General features: G+C 41.5%; 1 protein-coding gene across 33 annotated transcripts in view; it reads left to right on the top strand.

Annotated features, from left to right (window-relative positions):
• LOC133559662 (pleckstrin homology domain-containing family A member 1-like) overlaps positions 1–21790 on the top strand; it is an 87992-nt gene that overhangs the window by 28420 nt on the left and 37782 nt on the right. For all 33 annotated transcript variants that reach the window (XR_009808235.1, XR_009808222.1, XR_009808223.1 and 30 more), the window contains exons 3-7: positions 1515–1571; positions 1651–1696; positions 12899–12996; positions 15667–15798; positions 17650–17790. Coding sequence is in view for 5 of the 33 variants with exons in the window: in XM_061911635.1 (XP_061767619.1) it covers positions 1515–1571; positions 1651–1696; positions 12899–12996; positions 15667–15798; positions 17650–17790 (474 nt within the window). In the remaining 28 variants the exon portion in view is untranslated. The remainder of the gene's footprint in view (positions 1–1514; positions 1572–1650; positions 1697–12898; positions 12997–15666; positions 15799–17649; positions 17791–21790) is intronic.

The following is a 21790-nucleotide window of genomic DNA, read 5'->3' as shown; positions in this document are numbered from 1 at the left end:
CAAACGGGGATAGCAGGTCCATTCTATGTCTCATACTTGATCATTTCACGATATTGCCATATTTTTGCTGAAAGGATTTAGTAGAGAACATTGACGATAAAGTTGCTAATAAAAAAGCCTTGCCTTTACCGGAAGTAGCAGACGATGTGCGCGTGACGTCACGGGTTGTGGAGCTCCTCACATCTGAACATTGTTTACAATCATGGCCACCAGCAGCGAGAGCGATTCGGACCGAGAAAGCGTCAATTTCCCCATTAATTGGAGCGAGGATGAAAGATTCGTGGATGAGGAAAGTTAGAGTGAACGCCTAGAGAGAGAAAAAAAAAAAGACAGGGTAGTGAGAGTGATTTAGATGTTTTTAGACACATTTACTTGGATAATTCTGGGAAATCCCTTATCTGCCTATTGTGTTGCTAATGTTTTAGTGGGTTAAAAAGTACCTTAAAGCCAGAGGGGTGTGGCCACGGGTGTTTTGACGCCAGAGTCTCTGAGAGAAGTCACGGCAGCTGCAGGAGGACGCTGATCTCCGGTAAGAGGCGACTTTTTTTCACAATTTTCTCACCGAAAACTGCCGGTTGACATTCGGTCGGGATCCATGTTCGCATGACCGCTCTGATCCATAGTAAAGCTTCACCTCCGGGAATTTTAAACGAGGAAACACCGTGTGTTTGTGTGGCTAAAGGCTGAAAGCTTCCCACCTCCATCTTTCTACTTTGACTTCTCCATTATTAATTGAACAAATTGCAAAAGATTCAGCAACAAAGATGTCCAAAATACCGTGTAATTGCGCGATGAAAAGAGACGACTTTTAGCCGTAAGTGGTGCTGGGGTAATATGTCCCCTCCAACCAATAACGTCACAAACACGCGTCATCATTCCGCGACGTTTTCAACAGGAAACTCCGCGGGAAATTTAAAATTGGAATTTAGTAAACTAAAAAGGCCGTATTGGCATGTGTTGCAATGTTAATATTTCATCATTGATATATAAACTATCAGACTGCGTGGTCGGTAGTATCAATCAATCAATCAATTTTTATTTATATAGCCCCAAATCACAAATGTCTCAAAGGACTGCACAAATCATTACGACTACAACATCCTCAGAAGAACCCACAAAAGGGCAAGGAAAACTCACACCCAGTGGGCAGGGAGAATTCACATCCAGTGGGACGCCAGTGACAATGCTGACTATGAGAAACCTTGGAGAGGACCTCAGATGTGGGAGGTCTATTTAAAGGCTAGAGTATACAGATGAGTTTTAAAGTGAGACTTAAATGCTTCTACTGAGGTAGCATCTCGAACTGTTACCGGGAGGGCATTCCAGAGTCCTTTCAGTAGGCCTTTAAGGACTGAATTACAATAATAAACATGTTTAATGTACTCTCCGATGTTTTGTTCAAATAAAGAAAAAAATGACATTTTTGTGGTGCCCTTTATTTAGAAAAGTATTGTACTGCTCCTACATTATCTGTCAGTTATTACTGCAGTCCAACTAAAAGTTTCTCCCTGCAGAATCTCCCGGTGGGTGCAGACTGTGTGGGCTCCTTGAAACTCACGTACATTTCTAAGGTGAGTTGGCAATTCTTATCCTGTAAGTGAGTTCAGATGTGATGTAAATGTGATGCACTGAAGGTTTCTTCTCCTGCAGGTCAGCGACGCAACCAAGCTGAGGCCTAAGGCAGAGTTCTGCTTTGGTAAGACAAGCCCCAAACATCACACGGTCAAGGTCTATAATACGTGGCTGACAGAGAAAATAACAAATAACATACTGTCAGTTTATTTTCCCTTTGTTCAATGTTAATTGGAAGATAATAATAATCCGAGAAAGACTGTTGTTACTCATTTGTGAATACCAGGAATGTCGTTATTTTGGTAGGAGTAGAGGTGGGGAAATCATCTATTGTCCAACATGTGGCCATCAATCAATGGACAGATGTCCTAACATTGAATATTTACACACGTTAAAGTACCACACACGCTTCTAAAATGTGGCATGAATGCTAATGTTCTCTAAACATAAGTCAAGGCTTGGTTTTAACTAACCACGGAAGAACTAATATTTTCATGTTTTGAGTTAGACACACATGTATAAGAGAGGAGAGGACAATCTTTGCTAGCCGCGGAACTAAGATGGCATTCATGTGTGAAACAAGTCCTTTGAACATTTCCACAGAAGGCTAATAGGGAACAGTCTTCGTTTTTACAGTCCTAGTCTTTTGATGAAAATGTATTTTGGTTTTAGTCAATTAAATTGCTTAACATTTAAGTCAACTAAAATGACAGTAAATGTTGTCAACCCAAATATACTATTTTCATATGAGTTGGGAAATTGTGTTAGATGTAAATATAAACAGAATACAATGATTTGCTAATCATTTTCAACCCATATTCAGTTGAATATGCTACAAAGACAACATATTTCATGTTCAAACTCCTAAACATTTTATTATTTGCAATTAATGATTAACTTTAGAATTTGATGCCAGCAACACGTGACAAAGAAGTTGGGAAAGGTGGCAATAAATACTGATAAAGCTGAGGAATGCTCATCAAACACTTATTTGGAACATCCCACAGGTGTGCAGGCTAATTGGGAACAGGTGGGTGCCATGATTGGGTATAAAAGCAGCTTCCATGAAATTCTAAGTAATTCACAAACAAGGATGGGGCGAGGGTCGCCAATTTGTAAGCAAATCGTCAAACAGTTTTAGAACAACATTTCTCAACGAGCTATTGCAAGGAATTTAGGGATTTTACCATCTACGGTCCGTAAAATCATCAAAAGGTTCAAATAATCTTGAGAAATCACTGCACGTAAGCGATATTACGGACCTTTGATCCCTCAGGCGGTATTGCATCATAAACCGACATAAGTGTGTAAAGGATATCACCACATGGGCTCAGGAACCGGTTAGTTGTTAATAGATCATCATAGAAAGTAAAACGTACAGTAGCCCTCTTTAACCACGTGGTCATTTATGAAAACAGTATTGCACCACAGAGACGTGTAATACTGATCAGGAACTAAGTGTTGAGTCAGCATTAATACAACTGATAAATTAATTGCAAAAAACACGTGACCCGAATGCAGCTGAGATAGGCTCCAGCACCCCTGCAACCCCGAACGGGACATGTGGTAGGAAATGGATGGATGGATGGATGGACGTGACTCTCATTTTCAAGTGCATACAAAGCTAGATGAAGCTGACCATTTGTATTGTAGTTAAATGCCTACTGAAATGAGATTTTCTTATTTAAACGGGGATAGCAGGTCCATTCTATGTGTCATACTTGATCATTCCGCGATATTGCCATATTTTTGCTGAAAGGATTTAGTAGAGAACATCAACGATAAAGTTCGCAACTTTTGGCCGCTAATAAAAAAGCCTTGCCTGTACCGGAAGTAGCAGACGATGTGCGTGTGACGTCACGGGTTGTGGAGCTCCTCACATCCTCGCATTGTTTTTACAATCATGCCCACTAGCAGCAAGTTCAATTCGGACGATTTCCCCATTAATTTGAGCGAGGATGAAAGATTTGTGGATGAGGAAAGTTAGAGTGAAGCACTAAAAAAAAAAAGCGTTGGCAGTGTGAGCGATTCAGATGTTATTAGACATATTTATGAGGATAATTCTGGAAAATCCCTTATCTGCTTATGGTGTTAATAGTGTTTTAGTGAGATTATCAAGTCATACCTAAAAGTCGGAGGGATGCGGTGAACGGCATTTAGAGAAGCCAATGGAGGAGCCAAGATCACAGCTGCCTTTTTGACAGCTACAGGAGGAGGTCGCATAATCCACTCAAGAGCCGACTTCATATCACAATTATCCCATCCAAAAACTTGCTGGTCGACGTAGAGAAACATGTTCGCTTGACCGCTCTGTGTTAAAGGGGAACATTATCACCAGACCTATGTAAGCGTCAATATATACCTTGATGGTGCAGAAAAAAGACCATCTATTTTTTTAACCGATTTCCGAACTCTAAATGGGAGAATTTTGGCGAATAAAACACCTTTCTGTTTATCGCGCTGGGGGCGATGACGTCAGAACGTGACGTCGCCGATGTAATACAGCCGCCAATTCATTTTCAACACATTACAAACACCAGGTCTCAGCTCTGTTATTTTCCGTTTTTTGGAACCTTGGAGACATCATGCCTCGACGGTGTGTTGTCAGAGGGTGTAACAACACTAACAGGGAGGGATTCAAGTTGCACCACTGGCCCGAAGATGCCAAAGTGTCTGCCGCCAGACCCCCATTGAATGTGCCAGTGTCTTCACATTTTACCGGCGATGCTAAGGCAGACATGGCACAGAGATGTATGGATAACCTGCAAATGCATTTGCAACGATAGTCAACGAAATCACAAAGGTGAGTTTTGTTGATGTTGACTGCCAGCTAATCGATGCTAACATGCTATTTACCGGCGGTGCTAAAGCAGACATGGCACAGAGATGTATGGATAACCTGCAGATGCATTTGCAACTATATTACGTTTCCTTCCACCCACATTTAATGCGAAACAAACACTTACCAATCGACGGATTTAAGTTGCTCCAGTGTCAAAAGATGCGAAAGTCCTGATCGTTTGGTCCGCACATTTTACCGGCGATGCTAACTCAGCTATTCGGCCATGCTATGGCTATGAATAGCGTCAATAGCTTCAGTTTCTTCTTCAATACTTTCATACTCCAACCATCTGTTTCAATACATGCGTAATCCGTTTAATCGCTTAAGTCGCTGAAATCCGAGTTTGAATCCGAGCTAATGTCGCTATATCTTGCTGTGGTATTCCCATTGTTTGTTTACATTGGCAGCACTGTGTGACATCACAGGGAAATGGATAGTGGTTTCGAAGCTAGCGAAAATAAGGCACTTTAAAGCTTTATTTAGGGATATTCCGAGACTGGTAAAATTTTGAAAAAAACTTCAAAAAATACAACAAGCCACTGGGAACTGATTTTTATTGTTTTTAACCCTTTTGAAATTGTGATAATGTTCCCCTTTAAAGCTTCACAACAAACAAAGAAACACCGGCTGTGTTTCGGTGCTAAAGGCAGCTTTAATCCACCGCTTTCCACCAACAGCATTCTTCTTTGACGTCTCCATTATTAATTGAACAAATTACAAAAGATTCAGCAACACAGATTTCCATAATACTGTGCAATTATGCGATGAAAACAGACGACTTAGAGCTGGGAACGGTGCTGGAACAAGATGTCCTCTACAATGCGTGACGTCACGCGCACGCATCATCATACCGCGACGTTTTAGCATCATACTTCCGCGCGAAATTTAAAATTGTAATTTAGTAAACTAAAAAGGCCGTATTGGCATGTGTTGCAATGTTAATATTTCATCATTGATATTTAAACTATCAGACTGCGTGGTCGCTAGTAGTGGCTTTCAGTAGGCCTTTAAATACAGCTACTGCCATCTTGTGGAGTTCATGAAAAACTCCATCAAGAGGATGCTTACAACTACATTAGTCAAAGCTTTTTTTTAAACCCTGGAAGCTATTTGCCTTTGTAGATCCACTCCCTGCAACAGTAGGAGACTCTGGGTGATTGAATAGAGGTGTTAATTGGGCCATGGACATTCCTTGACATTTTCATAGTCATTAAAGGCATTGTTTCTTTGCCTGTCCTCCACTTGTCTCCTTTTAGCGCACAAAACGCTGTTCATGTGACCGCCCACACTGGCCATGACTTTATACTTTGCTTTCATCTGCACACTGAGGCCAATAAGACTTTGTAATGAGTTCCTAAAAGACAGGCAGAATCATGTCACCCTGTTTATTTGAGTAAAGTTCCTATTATTCCCTGTTATTGTTTATCCTCGCTTCAATCGCAGGAAGTGCTTGTCTGTGACAAGACGTTGACTTACGGGAATGTGTGTGTGTGTGTGCGTATGTGTGTGTGTGTAAGCCGGTGACCTTGTGGACGCTCTAACAGGATGTCGCCACTCAAATGGGAACCTGATTCACAGATGTCAGGAGGTTATTTTTAAAGGCCTACTAGGTATGTGTCATACTTGATCATTTCGCGATATTGCCATATTTTTGCTGAAAGGATTTAGTAGAGAACATCGACGAAAATAAACGCAACTTTTGGTGCTGATAAAAAAAAGCCTTGCCTGTACCAGAAGTAGCAGAAAATGTTCGCGTGACGTCACGGGTTGTGGAGCTCTTCACATCTGAACATTGTTTACAATCATGGCCACCAGCAGCGAAATCGATTCAGACCGAGAAAGCAACGATTTCCCCATTAATTTGAGCGAGGATGAAAGATTCACGGATGAGGAAAGTGAGAGTGAAGGACTAGAGGGAAAAAAAAAAAAGACTATACAGTGGGTGCGATTCAAATGTTATTAAACAAATTTACTAGGATAATTCTGGAAAATCCCTTATCTGCTTATTGTGTTACTATTGTTTTAGTGAGATTCTATGTTCGTACATGTACAAGCTGAAGGTCGGCCCCACACCTTTCTTGAGCACCAGTCAACGGGTGGTGGCGATGCCCATCTATGCCCTTCGCAAGGGACCCTCTTTCAATCAATCAATCAATCAATGTTTATTTATATAGCCCCAAATCACAAATGTCTCAAAGGACTGCACAAATCATTACGACTACAACATCCTCGGAAGAACCCACAAAAGGGCAAGGAAAACTCACACCCAGTGGGCAGGGAGAATTCACATCCAGTGGGACGCCAGTGACAATGCTGAATATGAGAAACCTTGGAGAGGACCTCAGATGTGGGCAACCCCCCAACCCCTCTAGGGGACCGAAAGCAATGGATGTCGAGCGGGTCTAACATGATACTGTGAAAGTTCAATCCATAGTGGCTCCAACACAGCCGCGAGAGTTCAGTTCAAACGGATCCAAGACACGATCTTTCGAAATGATCGCTGCATAAAACACTGTACTTTGTGTGTGTGGTCCAATCCAACCGTGTTAGCTTGAGCGCTCTGTTCCATTGTAAAGCTTCACCGTCAGCTTCCGGGAATGTAAACAATGAAACACCAGCTGTGTTTGTGTTGCTAAAGTTGGCCGCAATACACCGCTTCCCACCTACAGCTTTCTTCTTTGACGTCTCCATTATTCATTGAACAAATTGCAAAAGATTCAGCAACACAGATGTCCATAATACTGTGGAATTATGTAATGAAAACAGACGACTCATAACTGGGATCGGTGCTGGAACAAAATGTCCTCTACAATGCACCGTGACGTTACAGCAGGATAGTTTGGCGCGAAATTTAAAATTGCAATTTAGTAAACTAAGAAGGCCGTATTGGCATGTGTTGTAATGTTAAGATTTCATCATTGATATATAAACTATCAGACTGCGTGGCTTTCAATAGGACTTTAAAGCGTTTTGTAGGCCACGTCAATGAGTGCGACTGCAGAGACCTCGTTTACCAACCAGCGCCGGTAGACGCTCACACCGGCAGGTGGTTTTGCACTAAAGTATCTGACACGCCACCATCCGTGTGAAAGCTTTCCCATGCACAGGTTTCACCCTGACTGTGTGAGTCACACAGGATACTCCCACGCTCAGGCCGCTACACTCACAGCAATATTTACAGTGGCAGAGGTCTTGCTCGTGCACCATTACCTGACACCGCCACAGCTTTAAAGGCCTACTGAAAGCCACTACTACCGACCACGCAGTCTGATAGTTTATATATCAATGATGAAATATTAACGTTGCAACACATGCCAATATGGCCGGTTTAGTTTACTATATTGCAATTTAAAATTTCCCGCGGAAGTATGATGCTAAAAAGTCGCGGTATGATGACGCGTGCGCGTGACGTCACTCATTGTAGAGGACATCCCTTTTCATCGCATAATTGCACAGTATTATGGACTTCTGTGTTGCTGAATCTTTTGCAATTTGTTCAATGAATAATGGAGACATCAAAGAAGAAAGCTGTAGGTGGGAAGCGGTGTATTGCGGCCGCCTTTAGCAACACAAACACAGCCGGTGTTTCATTGTTTACATTCCCGAAAGATGACGGTGAAGCTTTACTATGGAACAGAGCGGTCAAGCGAACATGGTTCCCTACCACATGTCAACCGGCAGGTTTCGGTGAGAAAATGGTGGTAATAAGTCGGCTCTTACCGTAGACATGAGCGGACAGCTTGCATCGTTCCTCCTGCAGCTGTGGACTCTCTTGCCTCCTCCAACCGGCCGCCCCCGACAGTCGGATGCTTCCACCGTGTCGAGAAACGTGGCTTCCCTCGGAGACACTGGCGGTCACCACACCCGTGGCCACACCCCTCCAACTTTCAGGTTGTACAGGTCCGACCATATAATCTCACTAAAACACTAGTAACACAATAAGCAGATAAGGGATTTTCCAGAATTATCCTAGTAAATTTGCAAGGGTCCCTTGCAAAGGACAGTGAAGTGAAGTGAATTATATTTATATAGTGCTTTTTCTCTAGTGACTCAAAGCGCTTTACATAGTGAAACCCAATATTTAAGTTACATTTTAACCAGTGTGGGTGGCACTGGGAGCAGGTGGGTAAAGTGTCTTGCCCAAGGACACAACGGCAGTATCTAGGATGGCGGAAGCGGGGATCGTACCTGCAACCCTCAAGTTGCTGGGACGGCCACTCTACCAACCGAGCTATACCGCCGAGGGCAGAGATGGGCATGGCCACCACCCGTCGACTGGTGCTGAAGAAAGGTGCGGGGCCGACCTTCAGGTTGTACAGGTACGCCCATATAATCTCACTAAAACACTGGTAACACAATAAGCAGATAAGGGATTTTTCAGAATTATCCTAGTAAATTTGTCTTATAACATCTGAATCGCTCTGCCGTCTAGTTTTTTTTTTTTTTTCTAGTCCTTCACTCTCACTTTCCTCATCCACGAATCTTTCATCCTCGCTCAAATTAATGGGGAAATCGTCGCTTTCTCGGCCCGAATCGCTCTCACTGCTAGTGGCCATGATTGTAAACAATGTTCAGATGTGAGGATTTCCACAACCCGTGACGTCACGCGCACGTCACGGGCGAGGCTTTTTGAGTAGCGACCAAAAGTTGCGTACTTTATCGTCGATGTTCTCTACTAAATCCTTTCAGCAAAAATATGGCAATATCTCGAAATGATCAAGTATGACACATAGAATGGACCTGCTATCCCCGTTTGAATAAGAAAATATAATTTCAGTAGGCCTTTGATGTCATTCATCTTTCAAACGGAGAAAGGACTCGTTCATTGCAAATGACAAGCTGCTCTGTTAAAAAGGAGCAGGATTTTTTTTTTCACCCGAGGTGGAAGACTATCAGGCTGAGAAACGGGTAGGCGGTTGCACAGTGTGGTTGCTGAGCAGCGCAGCGTCATGCAGACCAAACTCGACTCCGCTCCTCTCGTACGTAATGGGTCAAAGAAGAGTCAGATATTGTCACATCCTGTGTTGTAGCACAGAGAACCCTCTCAGGCTCTTGAAGTTGACACTTTGTGCGAATTAAAAGTCGCACAAAACACCAGAGTTGGCTCTCGACCCCATACCAGGACTACTCAACAGGCAGTCCGGGAGCCAAGTCCGGCCCAGATATGACACCAGACCCCACCGCCGAGTTCACTTCACAACTTGGACTTTAAAAATATTTGCAGCAAGTTCCTCAAAACACTAAAGTGCCCCTGTTGAAGGAATGCAACATTATGGCAAAAATATCCATCCATCCATCCATCATCTTCCGCTTATCCGAGGTCGGGTCGCGGGGGCAGCAGCCTAAGCAGGGAAGCCCAGACTTCCCTATCTCCAGCCACTTCGTCTAGCTCTTCCCGGGGGATCCCGAGGCGTTCCCAGGCCAGCTGGGAGACATAGTCTTTCCAACGTGTCCTGGGTCTTCCTCGTGGCCTCCTACCAGCTGGACGTGCCCTAAACACATCCCTAGGGAGGCGTTCGGGTGGCATCCTGACCAGATGCCCGAACCACCTCATCTGGCTCCTCTCGATGTGGAGGAGCAGCGGCTTTACGTTGAGCTCCTCCCGGATGGCAGAGCTTCTCACCCTATCTCTAAGGGAGAGCCCCGCCACCCGGCGGAGGAAACTCATTTCGGCCGCTTGTACCCGGCAAAAATAATAATCAACATTTTTTATTTAAAAACAATTATTTAACCAGGAAAAAAATCCCATTCAGGTGAAAAACCAAACCTCTTTTTCAAGGGGAGTCCTGGCCAGGAGGCAGTAAAATTACACTGAAAATGAAAAAGAGTATCAAGTAAAAGAATTTCAGATAACTGAGGCTACTTCAAATGAGATTTAAAAGCATTTAAGGATAAGACATCAGTCAGCTTTTTAAAAAAAATGATATGTATTCATGATTAATTACACGATTGTTCATTTATTGGAAAACTTGAGTATTTTTTGTATCACCAAAACTCAACTTTAATTACAGTTAAAAAAACCCTGGATGTAAATGATTAACGGATAAACCACAACAAGTAAAATAATATTAGAAATAATTTTAAATAACAATATAAACAGCTATAATAATCTGTTCTTCTGTTTTGTTTGTAATTAATTTTTGACCATCTACACTTATTTTACCACCTTTAGAGTTTGTGCTTTTTGTGTATAATAAATGTTAATGAAATGCAAAAAGCATCACATTTATTGGTGGAATACATATTTGGAGAATTTGGAGCAGTATTTTAGCATAATCCCTTTGTATCAATAAGTGCTTTAAGTAAAGTACTTTTTTAAAAGCTTTATTTTTTTTTTTAGCGTGGTCAGACTGGATGCTATTTTTGAGAGAGGGTTAAAGTTAAAGGCCTACTGAAAGCCACTACTAGCGACCACGCAGTCTGATAGTTTATATATCAATGATGAAATATTAACATTGCAACACATGCTAATACGGCCTTTTTAGTTTACTAAATTGCAATTTTAAATTTCCCGCGAGTTTCTTGTTGAAAACGTCGCGGAATGATGACGCGTACGCGCGACGTCACGGACTGCCAGGAAATATTAGCGCTACGCCACTAACGGCTAAAAGTCGTGTGCTTTAATTGCATTATTACACAGTATTTTGGACATCTGTGTTGCTGAATCTTTTGCAATTTCTTCATTTAATATTGGAGACTATAAAGAATAATGCTGTTGGTGGAAAGTGGAATGTTTCTTTGTTTGTTGTAAAGCTTTAACACAGAGTGGTCAAGCGAACATGTTTTATTTATGTCAACCAGCATGTTTTTGGATGGGGAAATTGTGATATATATATATCTTACCGGAGACATCAGTGGATTATTCGTCGTCCTGCAGCAGCTGTCAAAAAAGGCAGCTGTGAGCTTGGCTTCTCTCTGAGACACTGCGTGTTCACCGCAGCCATCCGACCTCGAGGTATGTCAATCAATCAATCAATCAATGTTTACTTATATAGCCCTAAATCACTAGTGTCTCAAAGGGCTGCACAAACCACCACGACATCCTCGGTAGGCCCACATAAGGGCAAGGAAAACTCACACCCAGTGGGACATCGGTGACAAAAATAACCCAGTGGGACGTCGGTGACAATGATGACTATGAGAACCTTGGAGAGGAGGAAAGCAATGGATGTCGAGCGGGTCTAACATGATACTGTGAAAGTTCAATCCACAATGGATCCAACACAGTCGCTAGAGTCCAGTCCAAAGCGGATCCAACACAGCAGCGAGAGTCCCGTTCACAGCGGAGCCAGCAGAAAACCATCCCAAGTGGAGGCGGATCAGCAGCGCAGAGATGTCCCCAGCCGATATACAGGCAAGCAGTACATGGCCACCGGATCGGACCGGACCCCCTCCACAAGGGAGAGTGGGACATAGAAGAAAAAGAAAAGAAACAGCAGATCAACTGGTCTAAAAAGGGAGTCTATTTAAAGGCTAGAGTATACAAATGAGTTTTAAGGTGAGACTTAAATGCTTCTACTGAATCTCACTACAATCTCACTAAAACACGATTAAAACAATAAGCAGATAAAGGATCTTCCAGAATTATCCTCGTAAATGTGTCTAATTACATCGGAAACGCTCACACTGCCACCGCCGTCGTTTTTTTTGTTTGTTTTTTTTGTTTCCTAGTCCTTCACTATCAATCTTTCCACCTCGCTCAAATTAATGGGTAAATTGTCGCGTCCTCGGTCGGAATTGCTCTTACTGCTGGTGGCTCCCATTGTAAACAATGTGAATACGTGTGGAGCCCTGCAACTCGTGACGTCACGTGCACATCGTCTGCTACTTCCGGTAAAGGCGGGGCTTTTCTATTAGCGACCAAAAGTTGCGAACTTTATCGTCGATGTTCTCTACTAAATCCTGTCAGCAAAAATATGGCAATATCGCGAAATGATCAAGTATGACACATAGAATGGACCTGCTATACCTGTTTAAATAAGAAAATCTCATTACAGTAGGCCTTTAAAGTACTAATGAATGTCACACACACACTAGGTGTGGCGAAATTATTCTCTGCATTTGACCCATCACCCTTGATCACCCCCTGGGAGGTGAGAGGAGCAGTGGGCAGCAGCAGTGGCCACGCCCGGGAATCATTTTTTCAATTCCAAGTTTTGATGCTGAGTGCCAATCAGGGAGGTAATGGCTCCCGTTCTTATAGTCTTTTAGTATGACTCAACCGGGGTTTGCCACTCTAACCACAAGGCCACTGGGCAGGTGAAGTGTGATGTGTTGTTGTCAGCACTTTCTTTGAAGACGCTATAAGTGTAACGTGTGAAGGAGGAGTTCGACTCCCTCTGTCATGGCGGTGGTTAACTTGTTTGGACTCTTGCCAGGGAGAGATCATGTCTGTTTCTTTCAAGTCCTGCAGAAGTGGGTGACATTCAGCGTATGATGTTGTGATTACCCTCACACGGCTGTTTTATATCTTGTATCCGCTAGTCATCAATGCCGGGATGAGGAAGTACTTCCTGCAGGCCAATGATCAGCAGGACCTGGTGGACTGGGTCAACGCTCTCAATAAAGCCACCAAGATCACGGTGAGATGATCTTCCAAGTCACCTTAAGGAGGAAATGTCCCATATTTCTTTGAGCAGGCTGAGGTTCTACAACTAGAGCGGTTGACAATAATGAGTCCAAGGCTTTGTTCTCCTTAATGTTCCTCATGAGCAGAGGTGGGTAGAGTAGCCAGAAATTGTACTCAAGTAAGACTACTGTTACTTTAGAGCAGGGGTAGGGAACCTATGGCTCTAGAGCCAGATGTGGCTCTTTTGATGACTGCATCTGGCTCTCGGATAAATCTGAGCTGACCTTGCTTAACAGGATAAGTAATGAATAATTCCACCTGTAATCACAGTGTTAAAAACGACGTTCAAAATATAAATTATTCTCATGCATTTTTATGTTCAAGAAGTTGCGTTAATGGTAAGAAGTCATTTATTTATTCTTGGTTAGTGTGGGGCTTGCCCTCCTGGGGGTTCTTCAGACCACCAAGAGCCTGTTTTAGGGTTCCAATATTGTTTTATTTAATTTTTCTCTCAGTTGCTTTCCAGCAATTGTCTTTTTCTCTTTCGTCCTCACTCGCGCTCTGGCTCCAGCCCCAACCCTGTCTCTCCTCCTGGCTGCTGCTTATAACAGAGGGGCAGGTGATTAGATAAAAAGGCCCAGGTGGGCCGTCTACGCACCTGTCGTTGATTTCGAGGCCGGTCCTTTGCTGCAGGCCCGCAGGCCACGCCCCCTCCACAGTTAGCTTCAGAATAACAACGTTATTACAAAGAATAAGAGACTTATTATAATCTGGAAATGTTGGTCTTACTTAAAAAATGCACGTGTTTAGTTGTGTTCAGTGTTAAAAAAAAAAATTATATGGCTCTTAGGGAAATACATTTTAAAATATTTGGCTTCTTGGCTCTCTCAGCCAAAAAGGTTCCCGACCCCTGCTTTAGAGATTACTCAAGTAAAAGTAAGGAGTAGTCACCCAAATATTTACTTGAGTAAAAGTAAAAAGTCATTTGGGGAAAAAACTACTCAAGTACTGAGTAACTGATGAGTAACCTGTTCGTTTATTGATGACGGCAACAAGTAATGCGCAAAAAAATAAAAATAGTAATTAACAAATTCAGAGCCAGGAATATCTATTAAGCAACTAAAACAATAATATATATTAAATAATATATATTTGGTTTTACACTGTATTGAAAAAAAATTGAAAATTAATTTTACCTTTGCAACCTCATTATAGTATTGGCTAAGTTTTATATTTTCATAAATATAAGTTTCGCAATACCCGACCTGTTTTTTGTGCCTTTAAAAAAGATCTAGAACTCTACATAATAACACTCAACCTCTAACAACCAAAAAGCTGTGAAAACGATGATACTGTGTTCCAAATGTAAGTTATTTACTGAGATTGAGTGAGCCTATGGCTTTGCACTTTGTTTACTTTATATATATATATTTGCTTTATATATTATATTTTTTCCTCCGCCGTGTGGCGGGGCTCTCCCTTAGAGATAGGGTAAGAAGCTCTGTCATCCGGGAGGAACTTAAAGTAAAGCCGCTGCTCCTCCACATGGAGAGGAGCCAGATGAGGTAGTTCGGGCATCTGGTCAGGATGCCACCCGAACGCCTCCCTAGGGAGGTGTTTAGGGCACGCCCAACCGGTAGGAGGCCACGGGGAAGACCCAGGATACGTTGGGAAGACTATGTCTCCCGGCTGGCCTGGGAACACCTCGGTATCCCCCGGGAAGAGCTAGACGAAGTGGCTGGGGAGAGGGAAGTCTGGGTTTCCCTGCTTAGGCTGTTGCCCCCGCGACCCGACCTCGGATAAGCGGAAGAAGATGGATGGATGGATATATATTTTTTGCATTCTATTTTAGTTACTTTGAATTTACATCTCCCTGGCGCTGTTTTGTACGGTTTTTATACTGTTTTCGTACTGACTTTGATAATTATTTTCAACTGTTTGTAAATGTTGAAATTTATAAATAAAGGTTTTCTTAAAATAAAAAAAGTGTGCAGTTAATCATGTGACCTCTCCTGGCTCTGTTTGATTGGTGAAACAGAGTCAAACGTCACCAGTGACTGCATTTGATTGGTGAAACGGACTCAAACGTCACCAGTGACTGCATTTGATTGGTGAAACGGAGTCAAACGTCACCAGTGACTGCATTTGATTGGTGAAACGGCGTCAAACGTCACCAGGGACTGCCTTTGATTGGTGAAACGGAGTCAAACGTCACCAGTGACTGCATTTGATTGGTGAAACATAGTCAAACGTCACCAGTGACTGCATTTGATTGGTGAAACGCCGGCATGTGATAGATCCTACTTTTGAAGGTCTGTCTGAAACCAAAACAAACAGAGCGTGCATTAACAGATCGATAAAAATCAGTAGCGAGTAGCGAGCTGAATGTAGATAAATGGAGCGGAGTAAAAGTAACGTTTCTTCTCTATATACTTAAGTAAAAGTATGTTGCATAAAAACTAGTCTAAGAAGTACAATTTATCCCAAAAGTTACTCAAGTAGATATAACGAAGTAAATGTAGCGCGTTACTATCCACCTCTGCTTATGAGCACAAAGAAAAGGTGTCACTGTCTCCTGGTGCAAACGTCCGCCTGTTTCAACTTTAGGCAAAGGGGCTTTTCCCACCTCTCCCCCTGAATCACCATCCCATGTTACACGGGCGTGTCTGCGTCTGTTTCTCAGGTTCCAAAAGTGTCCGACGGCACGCAGAACTCAGAGAACCACAAGTCTCTGCAGGACACGGTAGGACCCAAGAAGCAAGTGTCCTATAAGACGGAGATCATAGGAGGAGTTCCCATTGTGACCCAGACGCAGGTACACCACATGCTGGACATTGTGAACGCCGCATGATCATCTTTTCACTTTTAAGGACACCACTATGATTCAGTTTCTCTTCATGACTCATGTTTTACAGCCAGAGAAGACATTAATACAATTGGAATGTCACAAACCCCGTTTCTATAGGAGTTGGGAAATTGTGTTAGATGTAAATATAAACGGAATACAATGATTTGCAAATCATTTTCAACCCATATTCAGTTGAATATGCTACAAAGACAACATATTTGATGTTCAAACTCATAAACTTAATTTTTTTTTGCAAATAATCATTAACTTAGAATTTCATGGCTGCAACACGTGACAAAGTAGTTGGGAAAGGGCATGTTCACCACTGAGTTACATCAAATTTTCTTTTAACAACACTCAATAAACGTTTGGGAACTGAGGAAACTATTTGTTGAAGCTTTGAAAGTGGAATTCTTTCCCATTCTTGTTTTATGTAGAGCTTCAGTCGTTCAACAGTCCAGGGTCTCCGCTGTCGTATTTTACGCTTCATAATGCGCCACACATTTTCCATGGGAGACAGGTCTGGACTGCAGACGGGCCAGGAGGGTACCTGCACTCTTTTACTACGAAACCACGCTGTTGTAACAGGTAGCTTGGCATTGTCTTGCTGAAATAAGCAGGGGCGTCCATGATAACGTTGCTTGGATGACAACATATGTTGCTCCAAAATCTGTATGGACCATTCAGCATTAGTGGTGCCTTCACAGATGTGTAAGTTACCCATGCCTTGGGCACTAATACACCCCCATACCATCACAGATGCTGGCTTTTCAACTTTGCGCCTATAACAATCCGGATGTTTATTTTCTTCTTTGTTCCGGAGGACACTACGTCTTCTGTTTCCGAATATAATTTGAAATGTGGACTCGTCAGACCACAGAACACTTTTCCACTTTGCATCAGTCCATCTTAGGTGAGCTCGGGCCCAGTGAAGCCAGCGGCGTTCCTTGGTGTTGTTGATAAATGGGTTTTGCTTTGCATAGCAGAGTTTTAACTTGCACTACAACTGTAGTTACTGACAGTGGTTTTATGAAGTGTTCCTGAGCCCATGTGGTGAAATCCTTTACACACCGATGTCTGTTTTTGATGCAGTACCGCCTAAGGTATCAAAGGTCCGTAATATCATCGCTTACGTGCAGTGATTTCTCCAGATTCTCTGAACCTTTTGATGATTTTACGGACCGTAGATGGTAAAATCCCTGAATTCCTTGCAATAGCTCATTGAGAAATGTTCTAAAACTGTTGGACAATTTGCTTACAAATTGGTGACCCTCGCCCCATCCTTGTTTGTGAATGACTTAGCATTTCATGGAAGCTGCTTTTATACCCAATCATGGCACCCACCTGTTCCCAATCAGCCTGCACACCTGTGGGATGTTCCAAATAAGTGTTTGATGGGCATTCCTCAACTTTATCAGTATTTATTGCCACCTTTCCCAACTTCTTTGTCACGTGTTGCTGGCATCAAATTCTATAGTTAATGATTATTTGCAAAAAAAAAATGTTTATGAGTTTGAACATCAAATATGTTGTCTTTGTAGCATATTCAACTGAATATGGGTTGAAAATGATTTGCAAATCATTGTATTCCGTTTATATTTACATCTAACACAAATTCCCAACTCATATGGAAACAGGGTTTGTACACATTGATAAGAGCTGTTGATCTAATTTATGGAAGAATGTAGTTCATCATAGAAGTGGCGGTCGATGTTATAAGAAGTTTTGATAGTGAATGGAATGGTGTGCTGGCCAAAGATTGACAGCCCTTGTATGGACGTTGCGTCTGGACGCTGACAGTGTTCTTTGACCTTCTAGCATGAAGGCAGCGATGGTGCAGAGAGAGCCGAGCGGGAGGCCATGCACCGCTCACACAGCCAGCTGCCCTACTTCCTGGGCAGGCCGTCCCAGGACCACACGGTCATCAAGTCGGGCTACTGCGTCAAGCAAGGCGCTGTGGTGAGAGTCCCTGCACCTCTTTTTACCTGCAAGGCACCGCTTCCAGTTGGTGAAGCAGCGTGTTTTTCATAAGGCGCACCATCAAGGTCGGCTTGTCCAAGCACAAATGTAAAGTCCTATGACTTGGGGAATGTAAAAATATATTTCCCTGAAGGCACCATGCACATGTCTGTGTTGTGCAGTTAGTCAAGGACACTTCATTAGGCACAGTCTGCATCACATGCATCGTAACACTTTCAGAGAGGCCGTCTTTCCTGCAAAACACGTGGCATTTTCCAGGCGTTCACGTCTTCAATCTAACATGGATGAGGTCATCTTTTTGTCAAAGGGTTGAGGAAACATTCATTATTATAGCCAGTTCTCTTTTAAAATGTTCTTTTTTTGTATTTCTACAACGTCACAAAGACCCATTAAAAAAAAAAAAAAAAAGCTGCCGTCCTCAAATGCCCCCCAGGCCGCACTTTATTTACAGATATTATTCTGCCCTCCCTAAATGATAAGGATTTAAATTGGCTGATAGCTAAATAGTCATTTCAATTAGAGCAGGGGTCACCAACCTTTTTGAAAGCAAGAGCTACTTCTTGGGTACTGATTAATGCGAAGGGCTACCAGTTTGATACACACTTAAATAAATTGCCAGAAATAGCCAATTTGCTCAATTTACCTTTAATAAATAAATCTTTATATATATAAAAAATGGGTATTTCTGTCTGTCATTCCGTCGTACTTTTTTTTTCCTTTTACGGAAGGTTTTTTGTAAAGAATAAATGATGAAAAAAACACTTGATTGAACGGTTTAAAAGAGGAGAAAACACGAAAAAAATTACAATTAAATTTTGAAACATAGTTTATCTTCAATTTCGACTCTTTAAAATTCAAAATTAAATTTAAATAAATGAAGATAAAAACTCGCTAATTCGAATCTATTTGAAAAAATAAAAACAATGATTTATGGAACATCATTAGTCATTTTTCCTGATTAAGATTAATTTTCGCATTTTGATGACATGTTTTAAATAGGTTAAAATCCAATCTGCATTTTGTTAGAATATACAACAAATTGGACCAAGCTATATTTCTAACAAAGACAAATCATTTTTTCTTCTACATTTTCCAGAACAAAAATTTTAAAAGAAATTCAAGACTTTGAAATAAGATTTAAATTTGATTCTACCGATTTTCCAGATTTGCCAGAATATTTTTTTTTTATTTTAATCATAATAAGTTTGAAGAAATATTTCACAAATATTCTTCGTCGAAAAAACAGAAGCTAAAATGAAGAATTAAATTCAAATGTATTTATTATTCTTTAATTAAAAAAATAAAAATACTTGAACATTAATTAAAATTTTCAGGAAAGAATTTATAAGGTACAAAGGTATCCGTTTAAAAATCCTAAAATAATTTTTAAGACTGTATTTTTTCTCTAAAATTGTCTTTCTGAAAGTTATAAAAAGCAAAGTTAAAAAAAATAAATGAATTTATTTAAACAAGTGAAGACTAAGTCTTAAAAATATTGTCTTGAATTTTTTAATTCTATTTGAGTTTTGTCTCTCTTAGAATCAAAAATGTCGAGCAAAGCAAGACCACCTTGCTAGTAAATAAATATAATTTAAAAAATAGAGGCAGCTCACTGGTAAGTGCTGCTTTTTGAGCTATTTTTAGAACAGGCCAGCGGGCGACTCATCTGGTCCTTACGGGCGACCTGGTGCATGCCGGCACAGCGTTGGTGACCCCTGAATTTGACAATAGAAAATGTCCAACTTGAGGCTGTTTATTATTATTACTGTCCAACTCAGTACATAAAGGAAAGTACATGAATATACCCAGGAAGTGCACATACATGCAGGAAGCATGTTAAAATCAACAATAACATGAGAAAAGATGTATGTATGTTGTGGTTGGACTCCAGAGGCAGAAAAAAGGTTTAAAACAAATAAACACAAAGTGATGCTACGGAAAAGTTAGGTGCATGTGCAGCTAGCGTGATGACGTCTGAAGACAGAAACAACGTAAGGCAGGCGAGAAGCGTGGGCAAAATGTAAATGTAAGTTGGAGAGACATACCGACACAGTCTACCATGTCAAACTCCTTCTGTGTCAAACATACTTGGCCAATAAAGCTGACTGTAATTCAAGTTGGCACATATGCCGCTAGCTTCACACTAACTTACAATGAGAGATCCCATTCACCAGCTAATGAAAATTAGCATCACAATAATTTTCAACTTGTACAAATGTTTTACAAATTTGAGTTTTTAATGGAAACATGAACATAAACCAAAAACATGTAGTCACCAAATGACCTGCTAACTTTTCACGATTAGTTTGCACTATCTTGCTGCTCTACACTCTGTGCTGGGTAATACAGGACTTTGTGTCAAACTTGTAGGATTAATTGTAAATAAGTTATCATATTTTATTTAAAGGGGAACATTATCACAATTTCAAAAGGGTTAAAAACAATAAAAATCAGTTCCCAGTGGCTTGTTGTATTTTTTGAAGTTTTTTTCAAAATTTTACCGGTCCCGGAATATCCCTAAAAGCTTTAAAGTGCCTTATTATCGCTATCTTCGAAACCACTATCCATTTTCCTGTGATGTCATACATGGCTGCCATTACAAACAACATGGCGGTTACCCCAGCAAGATATAGCGACATTAGCTCGGATTCAGACTCGGATTTCAGCGGCTTAAGCGATTCAACAGATTACGCATGTATTAAAACAGATGGTTGTAGTATGGAGTCGGATAGTGAAAACGAAATTGAAGAAGAAATTGAAGCTATTGACGCTATTCGGCCATAGCGTGGGTGTACCTAATGAAGTGGCCCATAGCATGGCTGCCTTATTAGCATCACCGGTAAAATGTGCGGACCAAACGATCCGGACTTTCGCATCTTGTGACACTGGAGCAACTTAAATCCGTCGATTGGTAAGTGTTTGTTTCGCATTAAATGTGGGTATCTAGTTTCAAATGTACATACAGCTAGCGTAAATAGCATGTTAGCATCGATTAGCGTAGCATGTTAGCATCGATTAGCTGGCAGTCATGCCGTGACCAAATATGTCAGATATCACATAAGTCAACAACATCAACAAAACTCACCTTTGTGATTTCGTTGACTTAATTGTTGCAAATGCATCTGCAGGTTATCCATACATCTCTGTGCCATGTCTGTCTTAGCATCGCCGGTCAAATGTGAAGACACTCTGGTACATTCAATGGGGGTCTGCCGGCAGATTTTTTGCCAGTGGTGCAACTTGAATCCCTCCCTGTTAGTGTTGTTACACCCTCCGACAACACACCCACGAGGCATGATGTCTCCAAGGTACCAAAAAATAGTCGGAAAAAACGGAAAATAACAGAGCTGAGACCCTGTGTTTGTAATGTGAAAATGAAAATGGCGGGTGTGTTACCTCGGTGACGTCACCATCTGACGTCGTCGCTAAAAGACCGATAAACAGAAAGGCGTTTAATGTGCCAACATTCATCCATTTAGAGTTCGAAAATCGGTTAAAAAAATACATGGTCTTTTTTTCTGCAACATCAAGGTATATATTGACGCTTGCATAGGTTTGGTGATAATGTTCCCCTTTAAATATGATTGTTTGCTCATGCATTGTGTAGACAAGCTGAAGAGAAATGAAACTTGGCGTTAGATTGAAATTAGGTTGACCTACCAACTTCAAAGAGGAATTGGCAGATGGCACAGAGCAACGCAGGAAGTCCTCTGTATTTGCATGTGTTAAGTTCTCACCACAGGTGTTAGGTTTCCAACACAGCTGCAAATACCCTATCCTCCTGTAGTGCAGCTGTGTGTGTTTGTAATGTAGGGCTTTCCCAAATAATTTAAAAGGCGAGGAGAGTGGAGAACGTTTTCAGAGTGAATTAGGAGCCTGTAACTGACAACTTGCTCCCAATACTCTCCTCGTACGAGAAAAGCAATCACTTGTTTGTCTTCTATTCTCTATTTCTGTGTCTTTATAATGTCTCATGGTA

Source organism: Nerophis ophidion, linkage group LG09, assembly GCF_033978795.1.
Source record: "Nerophis ophidion isolate RoL-2023_Sa linkage group LG09, RoL_Noph_v1.0, whole genome shotgun sequence".
Taxonomy (NCBI): Eukaryota; Metazoa; Chordata; class Actinopteri; order Syngnathiformes; family Syngnathidae; genus Nerophis; species Nerophis ophidion.
Note: the sequence above shows the minus strand (reverse complement) of the source record. Positions and strands in the feature narration are given on the sequence as shown.